We start from the raw sequence: 25,877 nt of genomic DNA, 5'->3' as shown, positions 1-25,877 counted from the left end.
TGCTACTGAAAAATCAAAAATGACATTAATGAGTGTTTGAGTGGCTGCACAACATTTGTTTTACCAGCAGATGTCACTCACATGCACAAAATGCACCAGCAAAATGTTGGGTGGTTTGTTGGCCAGGAAGAGGTAAATAGGAAGCTCTCTCACTGCAGACCAAAAACTGACTCGTCCTACTAATATAATATTAGCCCATAATATACTGGACTAATATTCTAGGGATAGTGAATTGCTCACTTGCAGTCAACCTTAAGCTGCCACATCATTGCAATTTCATAGGACCATACCAGTGATTTTGAATGTTTGCCCAGTTTACTACAGTTTACCCACATTTTACATTGCAACAAACTAGTTTGCAAATCATGGGGTACTACAGATTTCCCAACATATAATCAAAACCCCACAATTTTCATATTTGAATTTGTGGTTGAAACAGCCACACTTCAATGTTCTGCCTCTACAGCTAACAAAGTTGTTAACCTTCATAAACTAATAATTAGAACTAATAATTGTCTGTGTAAAGCAAACATTTCCCCAGATGACTATTTTTAACAGAGAGACGGTGTCACTCCACCACATTTCGAGTAATCAAAACACAACAGTGCTGCTGCTTTTTGCAAAACTAATGTGGATGACTTTATTATAGTGATGGAATATTGATGTGAAGAAAGTTTGAAGTCTATGAAAGTTCATTTTCATATCTTAGTGGAGTGAATGGAAAGCAATGGCCTTGTTAAATGTTTGAAAAAATAATATGGGAGTAGTAAAATACAACTGCTGGCGTTGGGGAGAGACCAGCAGAAACATGAAGTATATACATTTTGTACATATAACACTTCAATTACTGGTACTGGCCTTTTAGTTTTGGTTATCTATTCAATGCTGTCTTCATTCTGAGAGAACTGTTCACATTTCCTTGTATTTGTTCTGCCTTAGACTACAGTTTCATATACATCATCTGCAGATATGTTTGAGTTCAACTGACATATCCTATGAAATGGAGAAAAAATGGTTTTGTGGAATAGAAATAGAAATACAGTTGTGCTCATAAGTTTACATACCCTGGCATAATTAATGCAATATTGGCCATTTTTTGGAAAATATGACTGATCATACAGAATACTTTTCTTTTATTTCAGGATAGTGGTCAAGTGAAGCCATTTATTATCACATAATTGTGCGTACCATTTTTAAATCAAAATGATAACTGAAATCATTCAAATGGCCCTGATCAAAAGTTTACATACCCTTGAATGTGATTATATACACACAAGCTGACAGGTTTAAATGGCTGTAAAGGGTAAGTTTTCATACCTTTGACTTGTTTGATTGTACATAGTGTCTGTGTATAAATAGTCAATGAGTATCTTTGCTCTTGAGAGACCCCTGCACATTTCATCCTGGTCTACACTGACTTTGGTGGATACTGAGACATAGGGAAAGCAAAACAACTGTTAACTATGAGAAAAGGTAGTTTCTTTATCTTTATAAATCAGGAAAAGGATATAAAAGATATCTGAAGATTTGAAAATACTAAACAGTAGTCTTCAAACTCTGATAAAGAAGTGAAAAATTAGTGGTTCTGTTGATACCTAGCCACAGTCAGGTAGGCCAACAAAGATCTCAGCCACAACTGCCAGGAAAATTGGTCAGGATGCAAAGAAAAAGCAACAAGCAACTTCAACTGAGATACAGGCTTCACTTCAAAAAGTGGTGTGGCTGTTTCAAGGTGCGCAATAACAAAAATGGCCTGCACGGTTAGTTGCCAGAAAAAAAGCTGTTACTGCACCAACATCACAAAACAGGCTACAACAGCACAGGGAAGTTAGTCAAAAGTGATGGTAAGATGATGCAGCAAGTTATCAGAAAATACTGGAGGACAATTTGCATTCATCAGCTGCAGATGGGAGGCACTTGGACTTTCCAACATAACAGTGATCCACAACAAAAGGCCAAGTCAACCCTTCAGTGGCTCCAGCAGAAAAAAGTAGTGGATAGACAGCGATGGAGTGTCCATCGCTGTCTCCTGACATCAATATCATTGAGCGACTTTGGGGAGACCTCAAAAAGACAACCGAAGAATTTACAGGACCTGGATGCTTTTTGCTAAAATGAAAGGGCAGCTTTACCACCTGAGGAAAATAAAGGGCCTCATCCACAACTATCACAAAAGTTACCATCATTGATGCTAAAAGGGCTGAAACACAGTATTAAGTACTAAGAGTATGGAAACTTTTGAACGGGGACCATTTCATTTTCTTTATTGATATTTTTTTGTTTAATGATTGTGCTATTCAGTGATGCCTTATAGTTTAAGTTGAATCCCATTAAAAATAAAACAAATGTTTTGCCTGATCAGTCATGTTTTCTTTAAAGAATGGTACACATCTTAAAAATTCTTAACTGTATACATAGAAGTTAGTGAGCTGAGAAATGCAAATGGGTTTACAACAAAAGCATTAATACCCTCTCATTGTTGAACAATGATTTTTCCTATGATCTAGGCCTTTATTTTGGTTCACTGTTAAAATGCCACAGCTTTAAGTGAGAAATATGGGCCTTTCTTTAAAAAAAAAAAAAAAAAAAAAAAAAAGATGTCGTAATATTGTACTTATTGTACTTCAGTTCCCATGATTCTCAGCGATTAACTTCCTGTTGTGTAGAGTTTGGCGAGTACAGTGCATGATTTGGGTGTGTTTCATTCCGGCACTGTAGTCAGACATTTCCGCTTTTATGTTCCTGAAGTGAATGAACCCAATAATCTACATGACTGTCTACCGGATTACTGGTTCACCTGTCAGTAGTCAAATACGACTAGTACTGACAGAGAACGGTGGGGCGAGGGAAACACTATAGCCACTAAAGCAAGTACGGCTACAAGGCCTACTAGTAATGCCTTTACACCTCAAAGCAGCGGATCTTAGGCTGCGTGCAAAATCCTATCGCTTAATACACATTCAGTTACCGGCAATGTTATATACCTACACGGTCATGCAAAACCACCCAGAGACGTTAGTACCACTAAAGACTTAAGATACGCGGATTAGTCCAGGAAGCTGCGCGTGCATACTGACAGAAAAACCCCGCCCGACGCCATTCACTTTCAACCTAGAACTGTTGCGTATGTCCGTGATTACGGCAGTGCACTGCACCGTCTGTTCCTTCTGACAGCAGGACGATATCGTTCAACCCACAGGAGGGGGGCACTCTAGGTCGCAGAAGCCTTAATAACGCTCTTTCATGATGCTGATCTACAAAATACACTGAAAATTCATAATTTAGAATACATGCTATGTATGATGAACATGCCTTTGTTAACAATAGGCAGTTAGATAAGACAGCATAAAAACAGCCTGCTGTGGGTTGCTTGCTTAATTCTATAATCCTTGATACCATCAGTCCTGCTTTCTCAAGAGCTCAACAGGATCATCAAAATGAAATTGTCCAGTGTGGACAGCAAGAATTACAATTCTCCATTTGCTAGTTCTACTTTCAGACAAAACAGTGGGGTTTTAGCTGTATGATAAATAATGACACCCTGCACCAGTCTAACCATAATATACAAAATTTTAATACAAAAAAACCCAAAACAAAACATGGCAATTCATTCTACATGGAAAGTTTTTAAAGCTCCACATTAAAATGACTGAAATTTTTATTTAACTCTAGACCATTCATGGTAGTAAAACGGCAGTGTAGACAATGACGAGAAATAAGCACCACCACTAACAGAAACATAAGCAGTGCTTCAAATAAAAATTTAAAACTTTACAGTCTGCTGCTGTCCGAACAGTTTCAAACTCTTCACACAAAATTGTTTCTAACTTATCTGAACCTCAGTCATCAAAACAGGTACATTTTAAATGAAGGTCAAGATGTGACCCATAACATACTTTTGTGTATGTGGAAATGCAGTCAATGATCACCTGAATTGTGGGAACAATACCTGGAAGGGAGGGAGGATGAAAAAGAAAAAAAAAATCCCTGAATGTAAGGAAAACCAGTTTGGTATTCTAAAAAGAAAAAAAAAAACACAACAAACAAACAAAAAAAAAAGACAGCAGCCTACACAAAGAACCATCCATGTCAATACAAACATGAGTAGGTAGAAGGATTGCATTGCAGGTTTCACATCCTTATTTTGTATATCAAAGCACTAGATCTCCTTCTCTACTCATCATCATCTTCATCGTCATCATCATCTTCTTCCTCTTCATCATCATCTTCCTCATCGTCATCATCGTCATCTTCCTCAGCTGGTGCTGCCTTCTTCCCTGCAGGCCGACCTGGCCCACTCTTCTTTCCATCACTTTTTGCTGAACCACCTTTAGCCCGGTAGGCAGCCATGTCCTACACAAGACACAATAACGTGAACAAATGAAAAAACTGAAGGGGGGAGGGGGTGAGTTTCATGGCTTCTATTTATGTTTGCAAGTGTCTTGCTATTCTACCTTCAGTTAAAACTAGCACCATGTGTCAAAGAGGCTAAATATTTAATAAGACATGCATTAACTATAGCCAGACCAACACAGCAGAATCAATTAGTATGCATACAGAATAAACTGGAACACTAAGTCTTAGTCAGTTCTTCAAATGGAAAAGTGAAGTTAAAGATTTTCAGTATAATATAGTGCACACCTTCTCATATTTCTCCTTGAGCTTGCCAGCCTTAGCCTCATAGGGAGCCTTGTCTTTAGAGCTTTGTTTTGCCCACAGGTCACCCAGCTTCTTAGCGATGTCTCCAATGGAAATACCTGGGTTCTCACTCTTAATCTTCTGGCGATGGTCAGAGCAGAAAACAAAGAAAGCAGACCTAAAGTGGGGAGAGGGGGAGTTAACACCAGAAACCACCAATAGGCCAAGCTGAGGGAAATAGTGTCACCAAGTTGCAAAACTCACGGTGGCCTCTTGGGGGCATTGGGGTCCTTTTTCTTCTTCTGCCGCCTGGCACCCTTAGGAGGGACATATGATCTCATCTCTTCGTCATAGCGCTTCTTGTCTTGTTTGGCCATGACTTCAAACTTCTCCTTCTCTTTGGGTCCCATTGACTGCAAAAACAACACTTGGAAATCAGTACTTGTACAGTACATTCCTGGAAGCCAGGAATGTGTTGTTGCAGAAGCTACAGACACAATAAGCAGAACAAGGCAAATGGTATTGCTAAAATTGATCAAATGATATTTAACAATTATTACAAGTTACAAATTATTACAAGTACTTTTACATGAACTACAAGCCTCGGTAATCAGAGAAATCTTAATTTGCAGTTAAGCTCTAACCACTAATGAGCTGCAGCCTACCCATGCATGAGCAACTTCTGTTGTGTACTCACTCTGCTTACCTAATGTTCCTTAAGTGTCAGCAGAGCCAACTTCCCCTAACCCCCCGCCATTACAAAAGCAATTTCAGTGGCAGCCAACTGACCTTCCATTTTTCAGAGCATTTCTTGGAGAACTCTGCAAAGTTCACAGAAGTCCCTGGGTGCTTCTTTTTGTGTTCTTCACGGCATGTCTGAACAAAGTAAGCATAAGAGGAAGTCTTTCCTCTGGGCTTGTTTGGATCCTTTACCATGGCTGCAATGTATCTGGAATGGATGAAAAAAAAAAAAAAAAAACTCATGAGTAACAATCAATTTTATCTTGTTAATGGCAAAACAGCATGCGAGTTAGCAGCCCCATGCGACAGAACGTCGGGCTTGTGCTTCGCATCAAAATTATTTAAATTGTGGAGGGAAAACAGCTCCACAAACGAGCCAGGCCCAAGCAAGTATTTACACAGCACATATACACAGACAAACTTCAGCGGCATTAGACGGGCTACCAGACAAGGGCGTTTTAAGGCTCTAATCGGATTTCTGTTTCACTGGGACAAGAAGAGGACTCCATTTTGTCTCTTCCCGCCTAAACTAAAGTCAGCGCCAAGACTTTCTAACAAAGTCTCTGTTAATAGGAACGAACAGTAACGACGCGAAGTTCCCGTACGACGATAAAATTCAGTATTTTCAAGCAGCAAGTTGTTCAAACTAATTTACAGAGTTGGGGGCAGCGTTTGGTATCCGGCTAGGCTAGCCGACCAAATGGCGTTGGATTGCATGGTGCGCATTAAATAGTCAACCCACAAACAACAGCAGCCAACTATTAGCTAGCTCATTCTGTCGTGTAAAAAACGCAGCAAAGATGTATGCAGCCTAAAATTAGCAACGTTAGAGGTTAGACCGTAATCTTTACCGGCCACCAGCCAACGTGAAACGGGAAAAAATGTTTTAAAGTTGAAAACACCGACAGACACATAAGTTAAACTAGTGTTTGCTAGTAAAGGCAAACTAGGTCGACGTCGAAGTTAAAACAACCAACGCGAAGAGCAGTAACCAAGGAATATAAAGGCCAGTCGAAAGGAAAGGCAAAAGTAATATTTTACTTTTTTAAAAAGTAAAAAATGGCTGTGACTTACCTATTACCAGCAGCACCGCTTACAACAAGTGAGTGGAAAACAGAAAACTCACTGTTTTGTCACCGCCTGCGTACCAAACTAGCTTGACGAGGCTGTCCGCAGCTCCTCCCCCTCAGCAGCGTATTGGTCAGCTCTGAGGATTTAAATTTGAACGTGGGGCACGGGAAAGATACGCGGATGGGATTGGATAAGTGGCGTGCGGTCGTAACATCAGGGTTGTATGTGCTATCTGCAAAGTGATTGGCTAAATGGGGGGCACGGGGTCGTGTCGGTGGGTGGTTCAAAGAGACGGCGCGAAAAGTCCTTTGTCAGAGCAAAGGAGACGAAAACAAATCTTCTTCTAAATGTGGAAGCCAAACAAAGAACCTTTCATACCACTAAATTGCTTTATCTGTAAACAGTTGTCTTTTGCCACGATTATAAACGGTTTAAAACTTACTTGCTGCGACTGAGCTTGTACTGAAGTCTGCTATTGAGAACTTTTAAGAGAGTAAACACACTGCAGAAATGAACTGAGCACAGCTCTGAAAATTAAAATGGAGTTTGCAAGGAGTAACGTCTCATTTGAAAATAAACGAGTTTTTTATAAAAAAAAAAAAAAATCAATCCTCTTAGAAACAATGTAGGAATACAGTCATGTGTTTGACATTATCCCAATTGAAAGGTATTAAATAAGGCATAGACAGCCTAAATATAGGTTAAACAAAACATTTGCAAAAATCAGAAACCATTTGTCTACATTACATTTTTTAAGTCTCAGCCGAACCTTCAAAATCACTGAGGTCCTCAAGCACAACCTCTTCCTGCCGCGCAGGCACCATACTTCACTACTTTCACCAACTTACTAAGCTGCATTGTGCGTTGCAGTTACTACAGGAATGCCACAGAAATATTACAGGTTCAGTTATCCACCTAAGTGGAAACCCCTATCAGACCCGCTGGAATAATTAAATAATGTGAGCCTGAACATGATCAGCTCGAACCTGTAACAGATGTGAAATACGTCTTGTGATTGACAACTGCATTAAAATGAGGCTGGAGCGCGCAAGGATGTATCCTTTTGTTAAATACCTGCTGCTGTTAAAAGCCATTTTATCATACTTTTTCATGGAAGAAGAACCAGCAAAGTCTCTCTCTCTCTCTCTCTCTCTCTCTCTCTCTCTCCCTCCCTCCCTCCCTCCCTCCCTTTCTCCTTTGAATATAGAGCAGGAAAGAGAGATTCAATTAAATTCAATTTTATTTGTATCACATCAGATCATAACAAAAGTTATCTCAAGGCACTTTACAGAAACCTAACAGATATTGACCAAACCCATGGACCAAAATCTCCCCAAAGAGCAAGTATGGGGGCGACAGTGGTGAGGAAAAAACACATGTTAATGCCAGGTGTGTACAGACGGTATGACAGCTGGCCATTTGTGTTCAGAACACCAAAAATGCATTTTAATACTAGGTGGGAACAGAGCCACAGTCTCCTTCTCTCATTCAACCCCTGCATAACCAGAATGCAAATTGTGCTGTCCTTCCCCCCTCTGGCTTCAGTTCACACTCATTAGCAAACACTCACTAGCTGCTTGTTAGCTTACTTGTGCAGGGGGATCAATGAGTATGTTTACATGCACACCATATTCCGGTTTATTCGGAATATTCACAATATTCCGGTTGCACACATGTCATGTAAACATGCACCGAACCTGATTAAGGTCATATTCCGGTTGGAGAGAATTCCGAATAAGACCCCTAGTATATGCCTGGAAAATGCCCAGAACCGGAATATTAGTCATGGGTCGTTCGCAAATGAGTCGATTCTTTTGAACGGCTCTTTGAAGTGAACAAGTGAACCGGCTCTTTGAAATGAACGAGCCAGTTCCCAATTTCTTTGTTTTTTGCTTTAATTCACTCTGTAGAAGAAGTCATAAAGCATGTAATGGGACTGCAGTATTATTTCAGAGCTGCCATTTTTTTTTATTTACACTTTATTTTATTGTTTACAGAAAGTAATCTAAGTCAAGGAGCTGATCTCCTGTTTTGGTCAAAGCAGCTCAGGTGTACAACATTAGTATTATTACTGTGAGTTTTCAATCCAAAATGTTCTTAAAATTTGCACTGATATTTTTCTATTCTAATATTTGAAGTTGAAATCTTGTTTAGTTTTATTTTATTTTTTTATTTTTTTTTTAGTTTTTTAGTTTTATAAAAGTATTGGATAGTGTTACATATTTTTATAATCTTGTTTTCTCATTTGATACACATTATCGTGAATTTCTAAAGAAAGACTAAAATTTGCACTACATTGCAAGGTTTGTTCTTGTTCTATTTTGCACTAAAAGTAAAAGCTATTTACATGGTAATTCATTATACCCTGCTTAGCTTTTTTAGGTATTGCATGGATAACATTGACTCAAGGTTTATGTGGAATGTTTACAAATGTCCACACAGACCACTGACAAATGAAATTATCATTATTTCACGATAATTCAAACTCAGATATCCCACCAATAGAATATATATAGGATGTCTAAGTTTGAATGATTCTGATCGAAATATTAACCTACACCTTCTTAGCATCCAGTACAGTCTGATACCACCCTGTTAATCTCATGTGGAATATTTAGGTCTTAATGGGTTAAAAATAAATAAATATAAAAATGAGCCAGTCTTTTGAACGGCTCTTTGAAAAGAACGGATCCTCAAGATCCGGCTCCTTTCAAAGAGCCATTAATCTCATCTCTACGGAATATTCAGTCACGGCTGTGCATGCTCGATTCGCAAGGAATTCTGGGCGTCTTTGTTGCTATGGTTACTGCAAGTGGGGAAAACGACATGGCACACACTACAGCATGGCGAAAAGCAGCAAGAGCCCTGAGACTGCAGTCTGCCTTCAGCTGATCAAAGACTTAAATATCATGGAGTATATCGATGGGAGAAAACATGAGAAATAGCAACGGAAGAAGAACAAGAAGACTTCTTTTGTATTTCCGGCAGACCTGATGCCTACACGTGTGCTGCTGCCTCCCACAGGCTGAGTGTCGCATTACGTAAGAGAGTGGAATACGCTGAAACACGGGAACATGCCAAGTAACATGTAAACAGAATATTCCAGTTGCCGCAGTGCAGTTACCTTAACCGGAATATTGACCCGAACCGGAATACGGTGTGCATGTAAACGTAGTCAGTGACTATGTTACATGTTCCTGTGTTTTGGCGTCTTCTCCAACTTGAAGACACTGCAAGCGAGAGACAACCACCTGAAGAACTGAAGACAAGAAGAACTGAAGATAGGAAGACCTCCTGAAGAAAGAAGACTCCCAGAAGACAACCTCAGCCCCCACAAAAACAACAGCAATTTTCATTGCTAAACAAATAAAGAATGAATCCTTAACACCCCCCTAACCCTAACCCTAACCGAAATAGAAATCACCAAACTAAATAAGTAATATTTGGAACATTAGCTGGGACTTGATCACCCTAGCTGGCCTCTATGGAGGAGAGGGTCTAGTGTGTAAACGGCCAAAACCCTTGAAGATCCTGTGGTGACACTACTGATGAAATGTTCCACAGTTACCTAAAAATAGGAACAAACAACAACTAAATTATCCATCTGAACAAAAAGACAAAAAATCAAAAACAGTCAGGATTAAACCTCAGTCAGGGAGCCATCTTGGGTTATCTCTCTCAGGGAGCCCTTTTGTCTTTTCTGCCAGGAAGCCAGTTTGTTTTTTCAGCCTGGAAGCCATGTTGGATTCTCGGCCTGTCGGCCATTTTGGGTGGTCTGTTTGGCCAGGCGGCCATCGTGGGGCAACACACAGCTCAGCAAATAGGATTCCAAACCTAGAAAAATGGAGGTGAACCACACCTAACTTTAACCTCACCCTAACCCTAACCCTAACCTTAACCTCAACTTAATCCTAACCCTAACCAATTCTGTGTGTGTGGGGGAGAGTGTGTGTGTGTGTCTAAGTCTGTGTGTATGCGTCAGTGTGTATGAGTGTTTGTGTGTTTGTGTATGAGTGTGTGTTAATGTGTGAGTGGGAATGAGGGCGTTCATGTGTCGGTGTGTCGGTGTGTGTCTGCATGTGTCGGAGCCGGTGCATGTATAGAGTGGTGCGTGAGTGTGAGAGTGTGTGTATGACAGCGTGAGAGTGTGACTGTGTGTATGTTAGGGTTAAGGTTGGAGCCATAAATTGTTAATAACTGAACAACCGCCTAACTCTGAACCTCTGTCAAGGCGGGTTGTTCTTCAGGGTTTTGGCAGCTCAGTAACGGACATGGGTCAGTGCCTTTTCACGTGAAAACTCATGTCAAAAGCTGCTTGTACTACCAAAATTGGAGATGGGGTCGGTGTGAGATATCGAGTGTATTATTTCCTAACCTAACCTGGAAGACCTTTAAGGACCCCACCCCATCCCAGGATTCCACCAGAACTCAGGAAGCTCCATCAGGCCAACGAAAAAACCGTCAGGAGTGGGGACAAAATCTTGTACAATCATGTTAAAAACACACTGACATGGGAAATAAAAGAACCAGTCTGGGAAGCTGAATAACCACCTCTCAGCTAATGACCCTGCATCTTGAGCGACCACTTGTGGCAGGATCTCAACTCCCCACTCTATATGCAAAGAAACAAGTACATAATTTCCATTTGCAAAGACCAAACGCATTGTTGTTTTTAACCAGCAGACAGTAAAAGCCGATTTATGGCTCTGCAGACACTGGATGCTGCGTGCACACAGTTGCTGCGCAGAGGGTGTGTGCCTCTCATGCTTCTGTGTCCTATCACTCTAGTACGCTAAGCACCTACACTGACAAGCCTTTTCAGAAACCTTATTTGTGGCATTGTAAATAAACAGTTATGTTTTTACAAAACGTACTTGTTTTTCTGAAATAAATAGTGCAAAACAAGGTGCAAAATAATTGAAATGCGCACGTTAAGTACAAATAGTGCAAAAGAATTGAAATGCGCAAATCAATACAAACAAAAGGTGCAAAGTAGTGAGGTTAAAACTATTGGAATATGCAGGTCAATACAAAAAATGGTGTGAAGTACTGAGGTGAAAACTGGTACTACAGCAGGCAGTGAAGCCGGAGGGGCAAAATGCTGGAAAAGATGTAGTTCGGCGGACCAATAGTAGCTCTTGTGGTCTGTGTAGGGTCTGCGTAGTTCCAACATGTAGTTACAATTTTTGGGAGGTACGCGGCAAGTCTCTCCGGCGGTCGCAGACAGCCCGCAAGGGACACATTTGCTACGCAAACCCTCCATAAGCTACACATATGCAGAACCATAAATCAGCCTTAATGCAGTTCACATGCTATGCCTATTGGAAATTAAAAGAAGAATAAGTATAAAAATACCTTGGTGTTCAGGCAAAATAAAAAATATACAGTGTGCTGTGTATGTACCCCATCCATGAGAATACATTTTGCATGTTTTTTTTTTTTTTTTGTACTTTTCAGATTTACGCAGTTGACCCCAGTCATGCACCCCACTCCCAGGCCAACCCTTTCTCCATACAGTCAATGCCTCATTCTCTGCCCCCTGCTACTTAACCCGAGGGCTGTACTACAAAGCGACATTAACAGGTTATCAAGGTGTGTTGAGTCTAAAGCCAGAGTTTACTGTGTCATGAAAGTGGCTCTCTTTTGACCCGGCCTCATCACCATGCTAACGTATGCAGCAAACAGAACCAGTTCCTCACCAGGTTATGTTGAGAGCTTTGGCTTAAAAAGGGCTTTTTCTCCCGTTTGCCTTGGGTAATACGTCTTTTAACCCTTATAATTTTACACTGAATATCACCCACAAAACACAAGAATAATAGGCCACAGCAGCACCATCCCACTCTGACTTTATTCTTGGTCCTTACAATTCTGCTGGTACTGCACCCACTAAAACACCAGTTAAACATTAAAGTCTACCACATATTTTATGTCACTTGATAGTGACAAAAACTATAGTGATTTCCATGTTTCCTTCGTTTTAGGATAGAGTGGATACTAAATGCAATTCTTGAGTGTAATGTTGAATTAATAGAAATAAAGAAGATAATTTACAAATTTACACAATCCTCAGTTTCCAGCAAACATTCCCCTCTGACCTTATTTACAACAACAATAATATTTTTTATACTCCTCACTCCTCTTTGCTTGAACCTGAAAGGTTTTATATTACTCAGCCTCATCCTTAACATTTGCAAAAAAGGGGGTGTGCCCTCTCATTTGAAACTACAAAGTCTGCCCCGATCTGTGACGAGGATAGCTCTGATGCCAAAAATCAGGGTCATCTTCATTCTACTGTAAGACTGAATTCATTGTGGATTTGACATGGAGGACATGGAGGACAACCAAAAATTGTGATGTAAGCAGTAAGAAATAAAGTCTATACGTAATGAATATATGTTAAAATAGTTTCATATTTACATATCATGAAATGAACATTGAAAAAAAACAACAACAACTGACAGACCATCTAAACAGTAAATGAGAAATGTTCTTTGAATAATGAATACAGACATTGAGTAAAACCATTTTTTTTGTCACTCACTGAGACTCTGAATTTTGAATTTCTAATAATCTGTGTATTTGTGCAGATAAATGAATAAAAGGCAACAAAACATAACAAATTGTCATCACTAATCCTTAAAGCATAAGGAATATTTTGTTGTAGAGTGGCCAGTCATCAGATACTTTTGCAGAAGGTGCTCAGCAAGGGGGACACTGGTGACAATGTTGTCCAAAATTTGATTACATTGTGGCCAAAATTTCTGAGGCTGCGACACAGCTTTGGAACAATGCTCTCTTAAGATTCTTATGCCTTTCCTCCCATGGCTGTTTTCCTGAGTACATAATTCCATCTAAAGCACGACAAACCTGCACATGTTATACCCAGAAGATTTTAATGCCATGCTTGGCATGGACTGTAGGAACTTGCATCTCCCCAAAAATAGCACCAGTTGTTCATCAGTGGTAATGCAGTCACTGAAGACAAATCGCTGTCTGAAGTTTGCAAGGAGCAGGTCCCATCATATACCTTGGAGTTTGAAATATCATTACAAAGACACTGTAAATAGTGTATGAAACTGAAATAAAATTGAAATAAACTGAAATAAAAACAACCCATTAATCAGTAAGCATTTTCCATACCTGAAGCTTGCCATTTGGTTAGGTTGCAGGCAGTATAGTCTTGTGTCCTTTTGTCACCAAACCTCAGGAGGAGCCAAGTATCTGCAAATCTGGTGAGGCCCCTGGTAGCCTTGTACATTGGATTGAAAAGAGGATCTGAAAACAGCTCCTAGCTGGACACATTCCAACTTTTTTCAGTCCCTACTAAAAGAGTGAAGTTGATGACAGCCGTCAGCTCTTCTCTTGTGACATCCTTCCACTTTTTTCCCTTAGCAGCCAGTGTTCTCCTACCTACCAAATTGCTTCAAATCAGGACCTTATCAGTTATGTTGCCTGTGATGAACAGACACAAGGCGTCTTCTGGTGATGTTGTTACTGCCCCTGATGCAAGCCCTGGACAGCTTCTCAATGTATGACAACACCATGAGCAGGAAGCAGCTTGCTACAATAGATTCCATTTTTTTCTGCTTCTGTTGTCCTGCTGGGGAGGTTTTGCTTCCTTTAGACTGTCCTCACTGTCTGTAGCTGGTGCACCTTGTATAATGTATTCTTGGGCTAAGGATGTTTTGACTTAACAACATGTTGTGATAATATTTGTCCAGCAGATGGGGAGATAGAGGTTTTCTTAAAAACTGCAAATCTGGATCAAGCAAACTTCATCTGGATAAGACTTTTTTTAAAGACTTTTTTTGATAAGCAACCTTATAGCAACCAAATTTCAAAATGCAAGACAACACGAGTTATTGTAATGAAAATGCACAATAATTCAGCAATGAGAAAAATAAATACACAGACATCACCAGGGGATAAGATCCTCATAAATGAAAGAACAATAAATCAAAAATAATAACACATAAATCACCTATGCTAAATGCTAAATTTGGAGCACAGATATTGTCTTCACAGCTTTCCTATCGTGTGTAATAGATAATCCTTTTGAGTATATCACTAATTCCTTTTTAAAAATGCAAAACAGGGGGCTTAGTTTTTAAGCAGATAAAATTTAGTAAGGAATATGAGGAGGATATACACAAGTAATCATTTTCTTATCATTCAAACCATTCAGTTTCTTCACTCAGATATAGAAGAATGAGTGTTTTTCTCACAATGATTTCCCATTTTCAAAAAACAAAGTTTTTCTCTTGTAACAAATATCTCTTTTGTTCCATATAAAACACTGTTTGCAGAAAGGTTATACTTATAGTTTAAAACCATGCGGGGCCTGCCTGATGCATAAGCAGAACTAAGTACCTGCTTAGGGCCCCCGTGGCCACCCGAGGGTCCCCAAGAGTGTAAACAGTTCAACAGCCCATCTCCGGGCCCAGCAGACACTCACACATTTTCAGACGCTGTACTGGGCTCACATCTCGTTTCATCATATGAAATTTTGCAAGGGGGCAAAGGAAATTTTGGAGACAGAAAAATTGGGCATTTTCAAAGGGGTCCCTTGACCTCTGACTTCAAGATATTTGAATGAAAATGTTTTTTAAGGGTACCCCTTTTTTTTTTTTTTTAACAAATAACAAGTAAAGTGATTAACTTGTTTACAAGAAATGCATTGTCTTATGGTTTACTTTGTGACTTCTCTGTACACCATGTTCAGCATGCCACTTTGTATCACTTTGAATATTGTAGCCAAAACTTGTGAGTTTGCTGCCTTAAAAATCATTGAAGGGTAAAAATTGGTGTGATATGAGCAACACATCTACAACTAATAAAACTGATAATGGGTGTGTAGTTTCAGTAGGTATGTTAATTGTGAGTTGTACTGGTGGCACCAAGGCAACAGGGGTCCCCAAGTCAAATTCTTCTGAGGGCCCCATAAAGGCTTGGGCAGGCTCTGCAACCATGCAAGAGGTGCTTGCTTGTGAAAGTTTGAGAGAGAAACAGGAAACTGATCAATGTGCCCGCTCCCACGACCCCCAGCTGCATGAGATGAGAGGTCTTATTGACGCCCTGAATAGCCAATCAGTAATAAAAATGGTGCTGCTGATGAACCAATCACTGCCGCCGTCGCCTGTGGCGCACACGGGGGCTGATGAGCAGGTCACATTTCAGCACCTGGGAGCTGTCCGTTTCACAGGAGTCTCGCACGAGCCAGCCGGTAAATCACGGTAAGCGTGAAAACACAGGCTCATTTTAACACTCGCATAGCGACAAGCAACAAGGACAGTGGTAAATTAGTTGTAATTCTGTGGTTATTACTCCTCTCTTAACACCAACGATGTCTTCAGGTGGAACATTTGTGGAATATTTGCGACACCTCAGTGTCAAAATAATGAGTATTTTCCACCTTTGTGCTTATGAAGCCTGCTTTAGCGATCAAATGCCACTAAAATCTGCTTGAGAAATAAGGTTGACCAGCTAAAACGTCTGGGGTTAGTGACGGTGAGTTGAACACGTAACATGTTGCTGCTGACAAGGATGATAAAGCTACAGTCTATTCGTTCGGACTGAACACGGCTTGTTGCGGCGTAATTTTTCTTAGCGTCAACAAGGAAACGGATGTGCTGTCTACACAGAACTAACCAACAAAGGCTGTGAGTCTTTTTGTGATATCAATATGTGCAGCTCCGCTCCAAACTAGCTTGGCAGGAGAGCTGTGTCAGGCGAGCGAGCAATTCATTAGCTAGCGGCTAGCTAGTGCCTTGTCTGAGTTGACTAATTGATCAGACTGTGCCGTTGTAAAATGCCTCTGTAGTATTGTGTGTTTGGATGCCGCCGGTCGTTTGTCTGCCAAGATAAAGCCACAGCTGACATATAGAGGCATCACATTCCGAATCTGGCTCTGTCTCTCCTTCCAGTTCATGGTTCCTTTGAACAAGTGAATCACAAGCCAAGACAGTTTCTCTGTTTTTAGTGACACACAGACGGGCGTCCAGGCTCACAGCTCACACTGTTCATTAACCACCAATACTTTCACTGCTGCCTCACTTCTCTTCCACTTTACTGATATTAAACGTCTGTTATTAATATTCCAAGAGCCAAAATGAGTGTCATAAGCCTGTTTCAGGTGAGAGTGCTCGGGGCTGCACGTGATTCAGGTTTGTTGTTGGTCTGAATCACCAGATACAGTAAAAATGCTAGGAAGGTTCAGTGCCACAGGGATAACGTTTTTACATAAACCTGGAATTGACAAAACTAAATTTACAGTATCTTGCATATTTGCTCAGGCTATATGTTCAGCATGAAGATAATTACATATTACAGCTAATGTTCTAATACTACTACACCTGCTACATTTTTTTTAAAAGCCGTAGTCAATAATTGGCAAACACTCCATTCATACTTATAGATGTCCATCCTTTTCAGGTGGAGTGCCATAGCTGATGCCCAAATTTATGACTGGAGGCCAGCTGTGTACTGAGTTTTCAGTTTAGTTATTACAGGTTTGGAAACTGGAAACGTCAGCCTCCTCTGTCATGAAATGAATCCCAGTGATGTCACAATTCACTGAAATTAGAAATGTAATGGGAAGGATAGTAGTGCACTACTAACTGCAAGTTAGTACATTAATGCTTATAACATTATAAGCATTGGTGTAACACATGCTTTATGTAGATAACAATGATGCTCTTGTAGTTTATCACAAAAGTCTCTAAGCAAAGTGGAGTGAAGCTACAAATTCATGTATTCCTGGCCAACACCAACGTTGTTTGTGTTGGCAGACCAGAGCACACCAGGGTTTGGGCTCAAGGATTTGGAACCTTTGTATGTCAGTGTGAGAGACCCCATCTACTCAGTTTCTCCCACATAAGGGTTTAACAAAATGTATTTGAAGTCGTTACAATTAGTGGACAGCATGATCATTCAGATATAGGCAAATGTTAAGTCAGAGCCTCACAGTAACTGTTCAACCAGTAGTGTAAGCAGCAGTTTTGGCCAATCACAGCAGAGATTAATTCAATCCTCTCTACACATCTCTCTCTATCCTCTTAATCCTGTGTTGGTGTGTGGGTTAACATGCTGTGTGTTTGTCTAGCGAAATGTACATCTCACATTTTTGTGAAGAAAGAAACTAAATGTCTCCCATGGACACCTGCATATTGTTGTATATTATACATAGGTTGTATATTGTATATAGGAGTGTTAAATATACTTTCTATTTTATTTTTATTTCATTTTTTATCCATTTTATTCTTATCTATTTTTACTTGCACAGTGCTGAAGTTGTTGCAATTGCATTTCACTGCTGCTGTACCCGTACATTCATGCATGTGACTAATAAAAATCTTGAACTCTTGAACTTGAACTAGTAGACAGATAGAATGCGCTTTTCTGGCCATCCGAACCTTGTTGGAGTCGAAGACTTTTTTCAAGTCAGCCCTTCACCACAACACCTATTGTGCAGTAATCCATCAAGCCACACAAAAGTCAGCTTTGAAAACAGCAGTGTGATGTCTATGGATATTCTCATTTATCCAGGTCATCGTTCTCTTTGGGCAAAAATGAACGATTTGCCTACGATTCATTTTTGCCCAAAGAGAGCAGTGTGATCTATTTTGTATTGGGTGAAAGAAACCAGATTATTGTTTTTTTACTGTCATCCTCCTCCTCCTGGTGTTTACATATGTGGGTGTTGGTTTTGTTTAGTGGCCATATTGCTGATGCACTCATAACTGAATATTATCATGGTTTGGGATCAGATGTCTGGTCTGATACAAGTGTTGTGTTTAACCCTCTGAAACCTAAGCAAATTCACTTGAATTCTTTCAGAACATGGGAAAATGATGGATAGATAGAGATAGATAGATAGATAGATAGATAGATACTTTATTCATCCCGAAGGAAATCTGATGAGCAAATTAAAAAAATAAAATAGGCCTACAACAAAAGCATATCCATAATTACTAAGAATTATTTAAAATTAAATAAAAACTATTAAATTATCAGATTAGTGATGATGATGAGTGATGAGTGATGATGAGTGAACTCTTGTGTTTAAATGCTTGTAAAAGGCATCTGAATGGAGCGTTATCCTGAGCAAATTCATTTGATTTCTTTCAAAAACATCAGAAAAAAAGGTAATTAGTGAATAGCAAGAAATGATCTGAAAATTAGCAAGAAATTTGCAAAAAGTTAAAGGAAAATGATCAGAAAACAACCAGGAGATTACCAAAACGTTAGTAAAACAAAACAAAACAGCTATTAGAATATTATACAAAAAAAGACAAAAAATATACTAAAAGTTAATTATAAGAAAACTACCGTAAAAGTGGAACAACCCCCCCCCCCCCCCCCCCCCCCAAAAAAAAACAAAACAAAACAAAACAAAACAAAACAAAAACAAAACATTAACAATAAAAAGAAATAAAGTTGTCAGATTGAATGACATGAACATTTTTATGTGAACTTAGGTGTACCATTGCCATTTAGCAACAGTGATATTTAGCACAGCAACTTAACTGAAGTGCTGTTTGTGTGTGGGAGGTGTGTTGCATTGCCATGTTGAAGTGTTATTCTCAGTGCGTGATGATACACATGCCACTGTGCCCTATTAAGCGTCACTTATGCCTAGTTGCTCAAAACTCTTACCAGCTGAATATTCAACAGAAAACCTGTTGCAGGGTATTATTTATGCAAAAGTGTGGCAGGGTATTATTTTTGTTGTTGCATAGCTCTACCCCGACGTGGTATGCTGCACTGTATAACATGTCACATAGGTGACTGGATTAGTTTGTTGTCATGGAAATTCTCACCACTTTGTTGCTTCCTTGAAAACATAAAGTGCCAATCAGGGTCAGCTACTTCATCAGGCGCCAGCATATTTGCACACCTAACATATTTGCTAACCCTAACCCTAACCCTAACCCTAACCATGCAGATGACAGAACCCATCGTGTACGTCTTTGCCAACATCTCCAAGATGCAGTTTTGCTCTTTCCAAAAACTGGCACGATGTTGACACACATTTTTCTAATAGAAACTACTCCCAACAAGAAATATTGCTCATTTTCTTACAAACTTGATCAGAAGCTCATAATGGCATTCTGTAGATGTGTGTGAATTTGCTTTTTAAAGCCAAGTGTTTTATTGCTGTGTCATTTCTGGCTATGCTGAAAGTTTGCCTCCACATTCCTTGTGTGAATGAGACACATTTCTTGCTTTCTCTTTGTTGTAGCCGCAGGGCCTTGCCAAGAGGGTGTTGATGGGTTAATCAGAGGAATTACAAGACAGACAGACAGCCAGAGGGACACAGTTGGAGAGAAATTTACAGAATTTCGTTGTACAATGTACAGTGACAATAAAGTCCTCTAAGTTCTAAGAGAAACAGTTGACAGTTGTTGGGTGTAGTGGACGGCTGACACACTAGCCATTGTTTTAGAGGTTACAGTTTGCTGGATTGCGTGACACACGCGTGGACACACTCTTTGGAAAATCAGTCTTTTAGCTGTTTTAGAAATAGAATTGTAGTGGTGCCCTGGTGACTCATCTGACAGAGCGGGTACCACCTGTCAAGGCTGAGTCCTGGCTACAGCGGCCCAGCAGACCGATTCTGGCCTAATCCCCCTCTCTCCTCTGCTTTTACTGTCTTTCTCTACTGTCACTATCAAATAAGGCACAAATGACCAAAAATTAAATATCTGGAAAAAAAAAAAAAAAAAAAAAAAAACATTATAAGCACTGCTATAAGTCTTAGGTTACACTATAAACAATTTTGATTTTAAGGACGCATAGTATACTCAAATTTTCCTATGTTACATTCAGTTCAATAAATAACTAATTACTATCATACAATCAGGGTTGGGTAGAATACTCGGAAAAAGTATTTAGTTCATTAATACAGAGTAGCCTACATAATCCTGAAAGAAATCAGTAATGTTTCCAATACTAATTGGAATACTAAGGTATTAAGTTTTCAGTATTACTATATTGAAAAAAATTATTTACATTTTGAATAAATCTTGACAGCAGGTGCTGACTTTGTACTGTACTGTCTATATTATTCATGTCACGCTATAACATATTCCTTATTGTACAACAGATGTCTCTGTTTAAGCAATGTGATTGGTTAAGAGCAGTGTGTTATTACTTTAACATCGTTGGAGCCATGTCACTTCATCTGCATTATTCTGCTACAACAGCTGTCCAACTATCAGCTGATTGTCTCTCACCTACAGATAATTCTACAACAGCTAACTGAAACAACATTCTCTGTGTGGCTAACAGTGGATTTGTTTCTAAATATGACTTTTTGTTTACATTTTGAGTCTCGGGAATAAAACAAAAATAAGGCAAACATTATTGTTTGCCTATTTTAGATTTATGATTAATTGATGCTTTGTCACGTAGCATCACAGAAGATGATTTGAACAAACTGGAGAAGAAAAGAGCTACAAAATGGCAATTCGCCAGAAAGTAACATTGTAACAGATGAAATATTACATGTTGGCTGTAAACAGTCTATACCTGTTGCTAGACAAGTTTTACTTTGGGGAGATGTACTTTTTGGCAGAGCATTAAAAACAATAATCTCAACTTAATTTCACCTTTTTATTTGAGATTAAAAACAATGTTGTTGCAACAAAATTATAACTGTTGCATAAAAGCAATGAAACATTCAAGGCTTGTGTGTTATAGTAAATAAGCTGTGATATTATTTACTATAACACATTATTTACTATAACACATGGTCTATGGAACATGTGTTCCATTGCTTAATTACACAGCAGTTACAATGTTGTAGCAACAATATTGTCTTTATCTCAAATAAACTGCTTAAGTTAAGTTGTGATTACCGTAAACTGATTTGATTGGAAAAGATGAAGCTAGTTTTAAGACCACTGAGAAGGTGGAAGAAGCTGCCTATATCATTGCAAAAGGCCAGCCATACTGATCTTGTCAACAATAAGCCGGTGCTGGGTACTGAGAGGCCGACTGCACGAAATGAAAAGCCAACTTTTCATTCTACCAATTTAGTAACTCATGCATTTAACCAAGCAACCCACTGGATTGGCTACTGACTTGAAATTGATGTATTCAAGTACCACTCACTGCAAGTTTAGGCATATTCATTGAAACTGCTGACTGCTCTTTATTTTTTGTGCAACCCCTCCTTTCACACAGTCACATCCGATTGCCACCCATAATACTGTGTGACAGCATTATGGGTTTTGATGTCAATAACAAACATGGTGGCACTCAGTATTTACTTTTTGCCGCTCAGTATTTTTGATGTTTCCCATGTATTAACAGTTAGCTACAATTGCTGAGCCAAGGGTCAAGAGTTCAGTCAAAAGAGTCAAGGGTATTGAAGGTCAGTGGCAGTAGATTAATTGGAAGGAAAGGCTGCATGAGTAACTGATTTACAAAGAACCTGGCTGATATTCTGTCTGCGCTGGATTTTTCAAATGCATTAATCAAGTTCACTGTGAGGACATCAGTGGAAGTGATGTAAACTGGCCATTGCACCCAGATTAATTTGTCAGCCAGTTGGCCTACAGTTGGCTGGGGGGAAATGACAGGAGGTAGCATTTAGCATTCGGAGCTTCCAGCCAGTATCCAGCTCTCATATATAATATCACAGTTTTCAAAAGGGGTGAATTATCCCCTCAAGGTGAAAAACACCTTAACCAGACTTTTAACAGTAGCCAGTATGGAAATACATGCAGTGTGTGTCTCAGTATCACCTCACTGGAGGTGAAGGAGGAAGGTCTGTCTCATCACTTTCTCTGTTCAGTCTTTCACTTGTACCACCCATCTATCCATCATCCACCTGTCATCCATCCATTCATCCATCCATCTCTGACTCACCCTCCTTGTCTCTATTTCCATGGTAACAGAAGCCTCTCAGTGGCCTCTCTCTTCTGGTGTAGTGTGTGTGTGTGTGTGTGTGTGTGTGCCAGTGTGTGTGCTTATCTTCTTGGGTCACATCTTTTTCATTATTGTTGTCAACCATTATCTTTCTCCCACAAGCACACACCCACTGCTGCTGCTGTGTGAAAAGCTCACAATGGTTGTCATGTTTTTACGTGGCCTGCAAGCCGACACAGTCCCTTACGAGCTCCATGTGACCTTTTAACCTGCTGGCTTGATCAGGACAAGGACATGTGTTAGTGCTGTAGTGTGATGTTGGCAGTGTAGTAGTACATCTACATTGTATGAGTGTGTGTTTGGTCACACACACTTTTGTTTCATTCTCCACTGGAGTGGAGAAATAGAGAGAGGGCCCTGCTTAAAGATCAACAAATACATTCAGTGCTGTGCTACAAGTTTATTTATGTTCATTTTGGGGAGGGCATTTTGAGTTTTTGATGTTAAATCGTACTCAGCATCCATATGCTTTTGAAGGATGGTGGAGGGATTCATGAACTTAAATATACATGTACAGAATTTCATTTATTGGTTTGAGTGTGGATTAGGAACCGGATATGTCAATTCTAAAATTATTTTCTTATAAATGATTGCCTATGACTATGCAGGTTTATTGTTGGGTTTATGAAAGCCATAAGCCACTGTTATAGAGTTATAGTAAGAGTCATTATTCGTTATAATAGTTGATTGACCAATTTTCCTTAATACTTTGATATCCTAAAAACAGGAGTGTAATAAAGAGTTGTCATATCAGGCAGCAATACACACTATAAAACAGACTCAAATGAGTTAAAGTATACATTTTTTTAGCCTTCCTTTACCCATCCACAAGATGTGCTGTAACAGTCATTTGTGCTGTATAGGGTGAGCCTTCATACATATAATCAATTCAGATGTCAGTGTGCTAACCCGATGGTTTTTAACCCTTTATAGGGCACTCATTGAAATACTTTGAAATTCAAAAAAAACAACCCTAGACTGCTATTAGTGAACATGACAGGACTTTATTACTTTTATAAAATTTTTCTAAAATTTTCATTTTCCTATAGAAAATCAAAGCCATTGAGATTGGTCAAAGGCCACAATCATGTGACCTGGGATGTAGAGCGATCTTTGCTGATTGGCTGGGTGAAGACCAAATGATTATTGAACTAACTGAGACAGGGGATGGGCGTGATATGTAAAATTTCTGAAATTACCAAAAATAGTCACTTGCCCGATAAAGGGTTAAGAGTCTTCCAGGGAGTACTCAGGAAAATGAGAAATAGTTTAATTTGACTTTTTTTGAAAAATGATCTAGAATCCTATATCTCACATTATATATATATATATATATATATATATATATATATATATATATATAAAAATAGAGTTGATATATTCATTCTATTATTCATGCCAATTTTCCTGTATTTTTTGACCAGTGTTCTGCTAAATTTCTGATATTTTTTTATGCTAAGTTTTTTTTTTTTTTTACAGTGTTTTTTTTAATGTATTTATTTATTTTATTTATTTATTTATTTATTTTAAACTAATATTCTGGTGATTATTTGCTAAGTGATTATTTTAACTTACCATTTTAATCTCACCACTTTAAATTGATTTGACCCCTGCACTAACTTATAAATGTCAACCATAGAGGACATTAAGACAGCAATACCATCACTAACTGACTAAAGCCTGAGGAATACCTCTTACCCTTGAAATGAAAGCTCCTCTGCAGCTCTGCTCTATTGTCATTGCATCAGTTTTGTGCTGAATCAATGAGTAAAACTTTATTTTTATTTATTTATATTTATTTATATAGGAATTTTTAAACAATCTAATGCAATGAAGTCTGCTTTTCAGTTAAACAAAACAGAACAGCAAAAAGAGAGAAAAGGCAACAGAAATATAAAAATAAACTTTCATACTCACTGTATACCTCTAAACTCTATACCCTATAATATTTATGTTAGATCATTATAAGAGCTTAATACCTGCCAATACCTGTAGAAAGAAGCCATGACACCCATTTTCTTTCAAACTCTGATGAACCTTTGGGTTTTGGAACTCTGCAACTCTGGAACTCTGTGACTTTGCACTACAAGTGAATGGTAGTCCAGCTACTATGGATTCACACACTTGTGATTGATGTTATGGTATGGGAACAACAAATAAACAAAAAAAGACTTAAAACAGAGTAATAATTAAAATGAGATATAAAATAAAATAAAAATAAAATGATAAAAAATAAAATAAAAAATGTATCATTGCTGAAGGCATTATTTTACACCATAACAGAAGTCCTTCCTGCCCCTCATAAAAGGGCAGTTTGTTGAATTGTACACAAAACATGGCAGTTTGTTTGCCTCAGCCTTAATTTTCCTTCTGTGTGTGAACACTGAATACTGTGCAAAAGAAACTAATGTTGGGATTTGTATAATGAACTTACTGAATACAAAGATAATGAGTGTCTGTGTGTTTTATGTCTCTAGGTGAGGATGTCCCAGGTGAAGCAGGTGGGGCTGCTGGCAGCAGGGTGTCAGCCATGGAATAAAGATGTGTGTGCTGCTAGTGGTGACCGCTTTGCCTACTGTGCTACTCTGGCCATATACATATATCAGGTAAAGTATTGTCTGTGTGTGTGTATGTGCTGAATGTTTCAAATGATAAGTGTGTGTTTCCAAGATCATGGTGTGTTTCCAAGTGTGTTGTGACCTGATGGTCACAACACACTTACCTTACCAAATGCCAACTATAAAAATATTAGTAACTTTATTTAGATAGCAGTATTTACAAAGTGCTTTATAGGCAAATAAAAAAAATCAATAATAAATCAAAATGCACATAAAAATGGCATGGGACAAAATCAATGTAAAAGAACAGATGAGTTGAAACAACAAAATTGTAAATTAAAATAATAAAATGAAATAAAAACAAATAAACCTTTACAATTAGGTTTTCAGAAGTGGTTTAAAGTGATAAAGTGATTGGGACAGTTCGATCTGCTCAGGAAGGTCATTCCAAAGCATGGGGGATCTAATTGCAAAGGCACAATCACCTCTTGTCTTCAGCTAAGATTTTGGGCCAGAGGGCCAGAGAATGGAGTGAAAGTAATCAATAATAGTTTAAAATAAATTCTACAACTTGCACGTAGCCAGTGGAGAGATGCAAGAATTGAGGGAATGTGTTTTTGCTTCTTTCTGCCAGTTCAAATTCTAGCAGCTACATTTTGAGCAAGCTGAAGGCTGGCAAGGGTCTTTGTGCCAGATCAGTGTATACAGATTGAATCTGCTAACTCTGCGCACTAACAGATCATTTTGCTGATCACTGAACCCAACCAAGCCTCCAATCAAGCTTCCCCCTCTGATTGCTGAGATGGATAATTCTGGCGACAATCAAGGAGAATAAAACACAGTCTTACATCTGTTGTCACTGGAAACACGAATTCAACGGCAAACAAGATGGATGGTCTCTGCCTTGCTCAGTAGAGGGAATATGAGATGTGCATG

General features: G+C 38.9%; 2 protein-coding genes across 10 annotated transcripts in view; one reads left to right on the top strand and one right to left on the bottom strand.

The window, feature by feature from the left end:
* Positions 1-3,552: 3,552 nt before the first annotated feature.
* Positions 3,553-6,601, bottom strand: hmgb2a (high mobility group box 2a). The gene is made up of 5 exons (XM_030057908.1): positions 6,454-6,601; positions 5,428-5,587; positions 4,903-5,051; positions 4,642-4,816; positions 3,553-4,353 (listed from the first exon to the last, which is right to left on the bottom strand). The coding sequence occupies exons 2-5, from the start codon at positions 5,572-5,574 to the stop codon at positions 4,174-4,176; spliced, it is 651 nt and encodes a 216-aa protein (XP_029913768.1). The 5' UTR covers positions 5,575-5,587; positions 6,454-6,601; the 3' UTR covers positions 3,553-4,173.
* Positions 6,602-15,594: 8,993 nt separating this feature from the next.
* The window catches only part of wdr17 (WD repeat domain 17), a 42,935-nt gene continuing 32,652 nt past the window's right edge, over positions 15,595-25,877 (top strand). For 7 of the 9 annotated variants that reach the window (XR_003928400.1, XM_030054562.1, XM_030054553.1 and 4 more), the window contains exons 1-2: positions 15,595-15,683; positions 24,861-24,989. Coding sequence is in view for 8 of the 9 variants with exons in the window: in XM_030054562.1 (XP_029910422.1) it covers positions 24,867-24,989 (123 nt within the window). In the remaining variant the exon portion in view is untranslated. Of the gene's footprint in view, positions 15,684-15,709; positions 15,958-16,005; positions 16,110-24,860; positions 24,990-25,877 lie in introns of those variants that run through there. The other 2 variants (XM_030054521.1, XM_030054516.1) reach the window with 2 other exon arrangements.

Source organism: Myripristis murdjan, chromosome 1 (assembly GCF_902150065.1).
Source record: "Myripristis murdjan chromosome 1, fMyrMur1.1, whole genome shotgun sequence".
Lineage (NCBI taxonomy): Eukaryota > Metazoa > Chordata > Actinopteri > Holocentriformes > Holocentridae > Myripristis > Myripristis murdjan.
The sequence above is the reverse complement of the archived record's forward strand: the minus strand, read 5'-3'. Positions and strand labels throughout refer to the sequence as shown.

Coding starts and splice junctions, on each gene's coding strand:
- hmgb2a (XM_030057908.1), bottom strand. CDS start 5,574: ATGGTAAAGGATCCAAACAAGCCCAGAGGAAAGACTTCCTCTTATGCT. Junction 5,052..5,427: donor AATGCTCTGAAAAATGGAAG/GTCAGTTGGCTG, acceptor TTGTTTTTGCAG/TCAATGGGACCCAAAGAGAA. Junction 4,354..4,641: donor TCAAGGAGAAATATGAGAAG/GTGTGCACTATA, acceptor TGTCTTGTGTAG/GACATGGCTGCCTACCGGGC.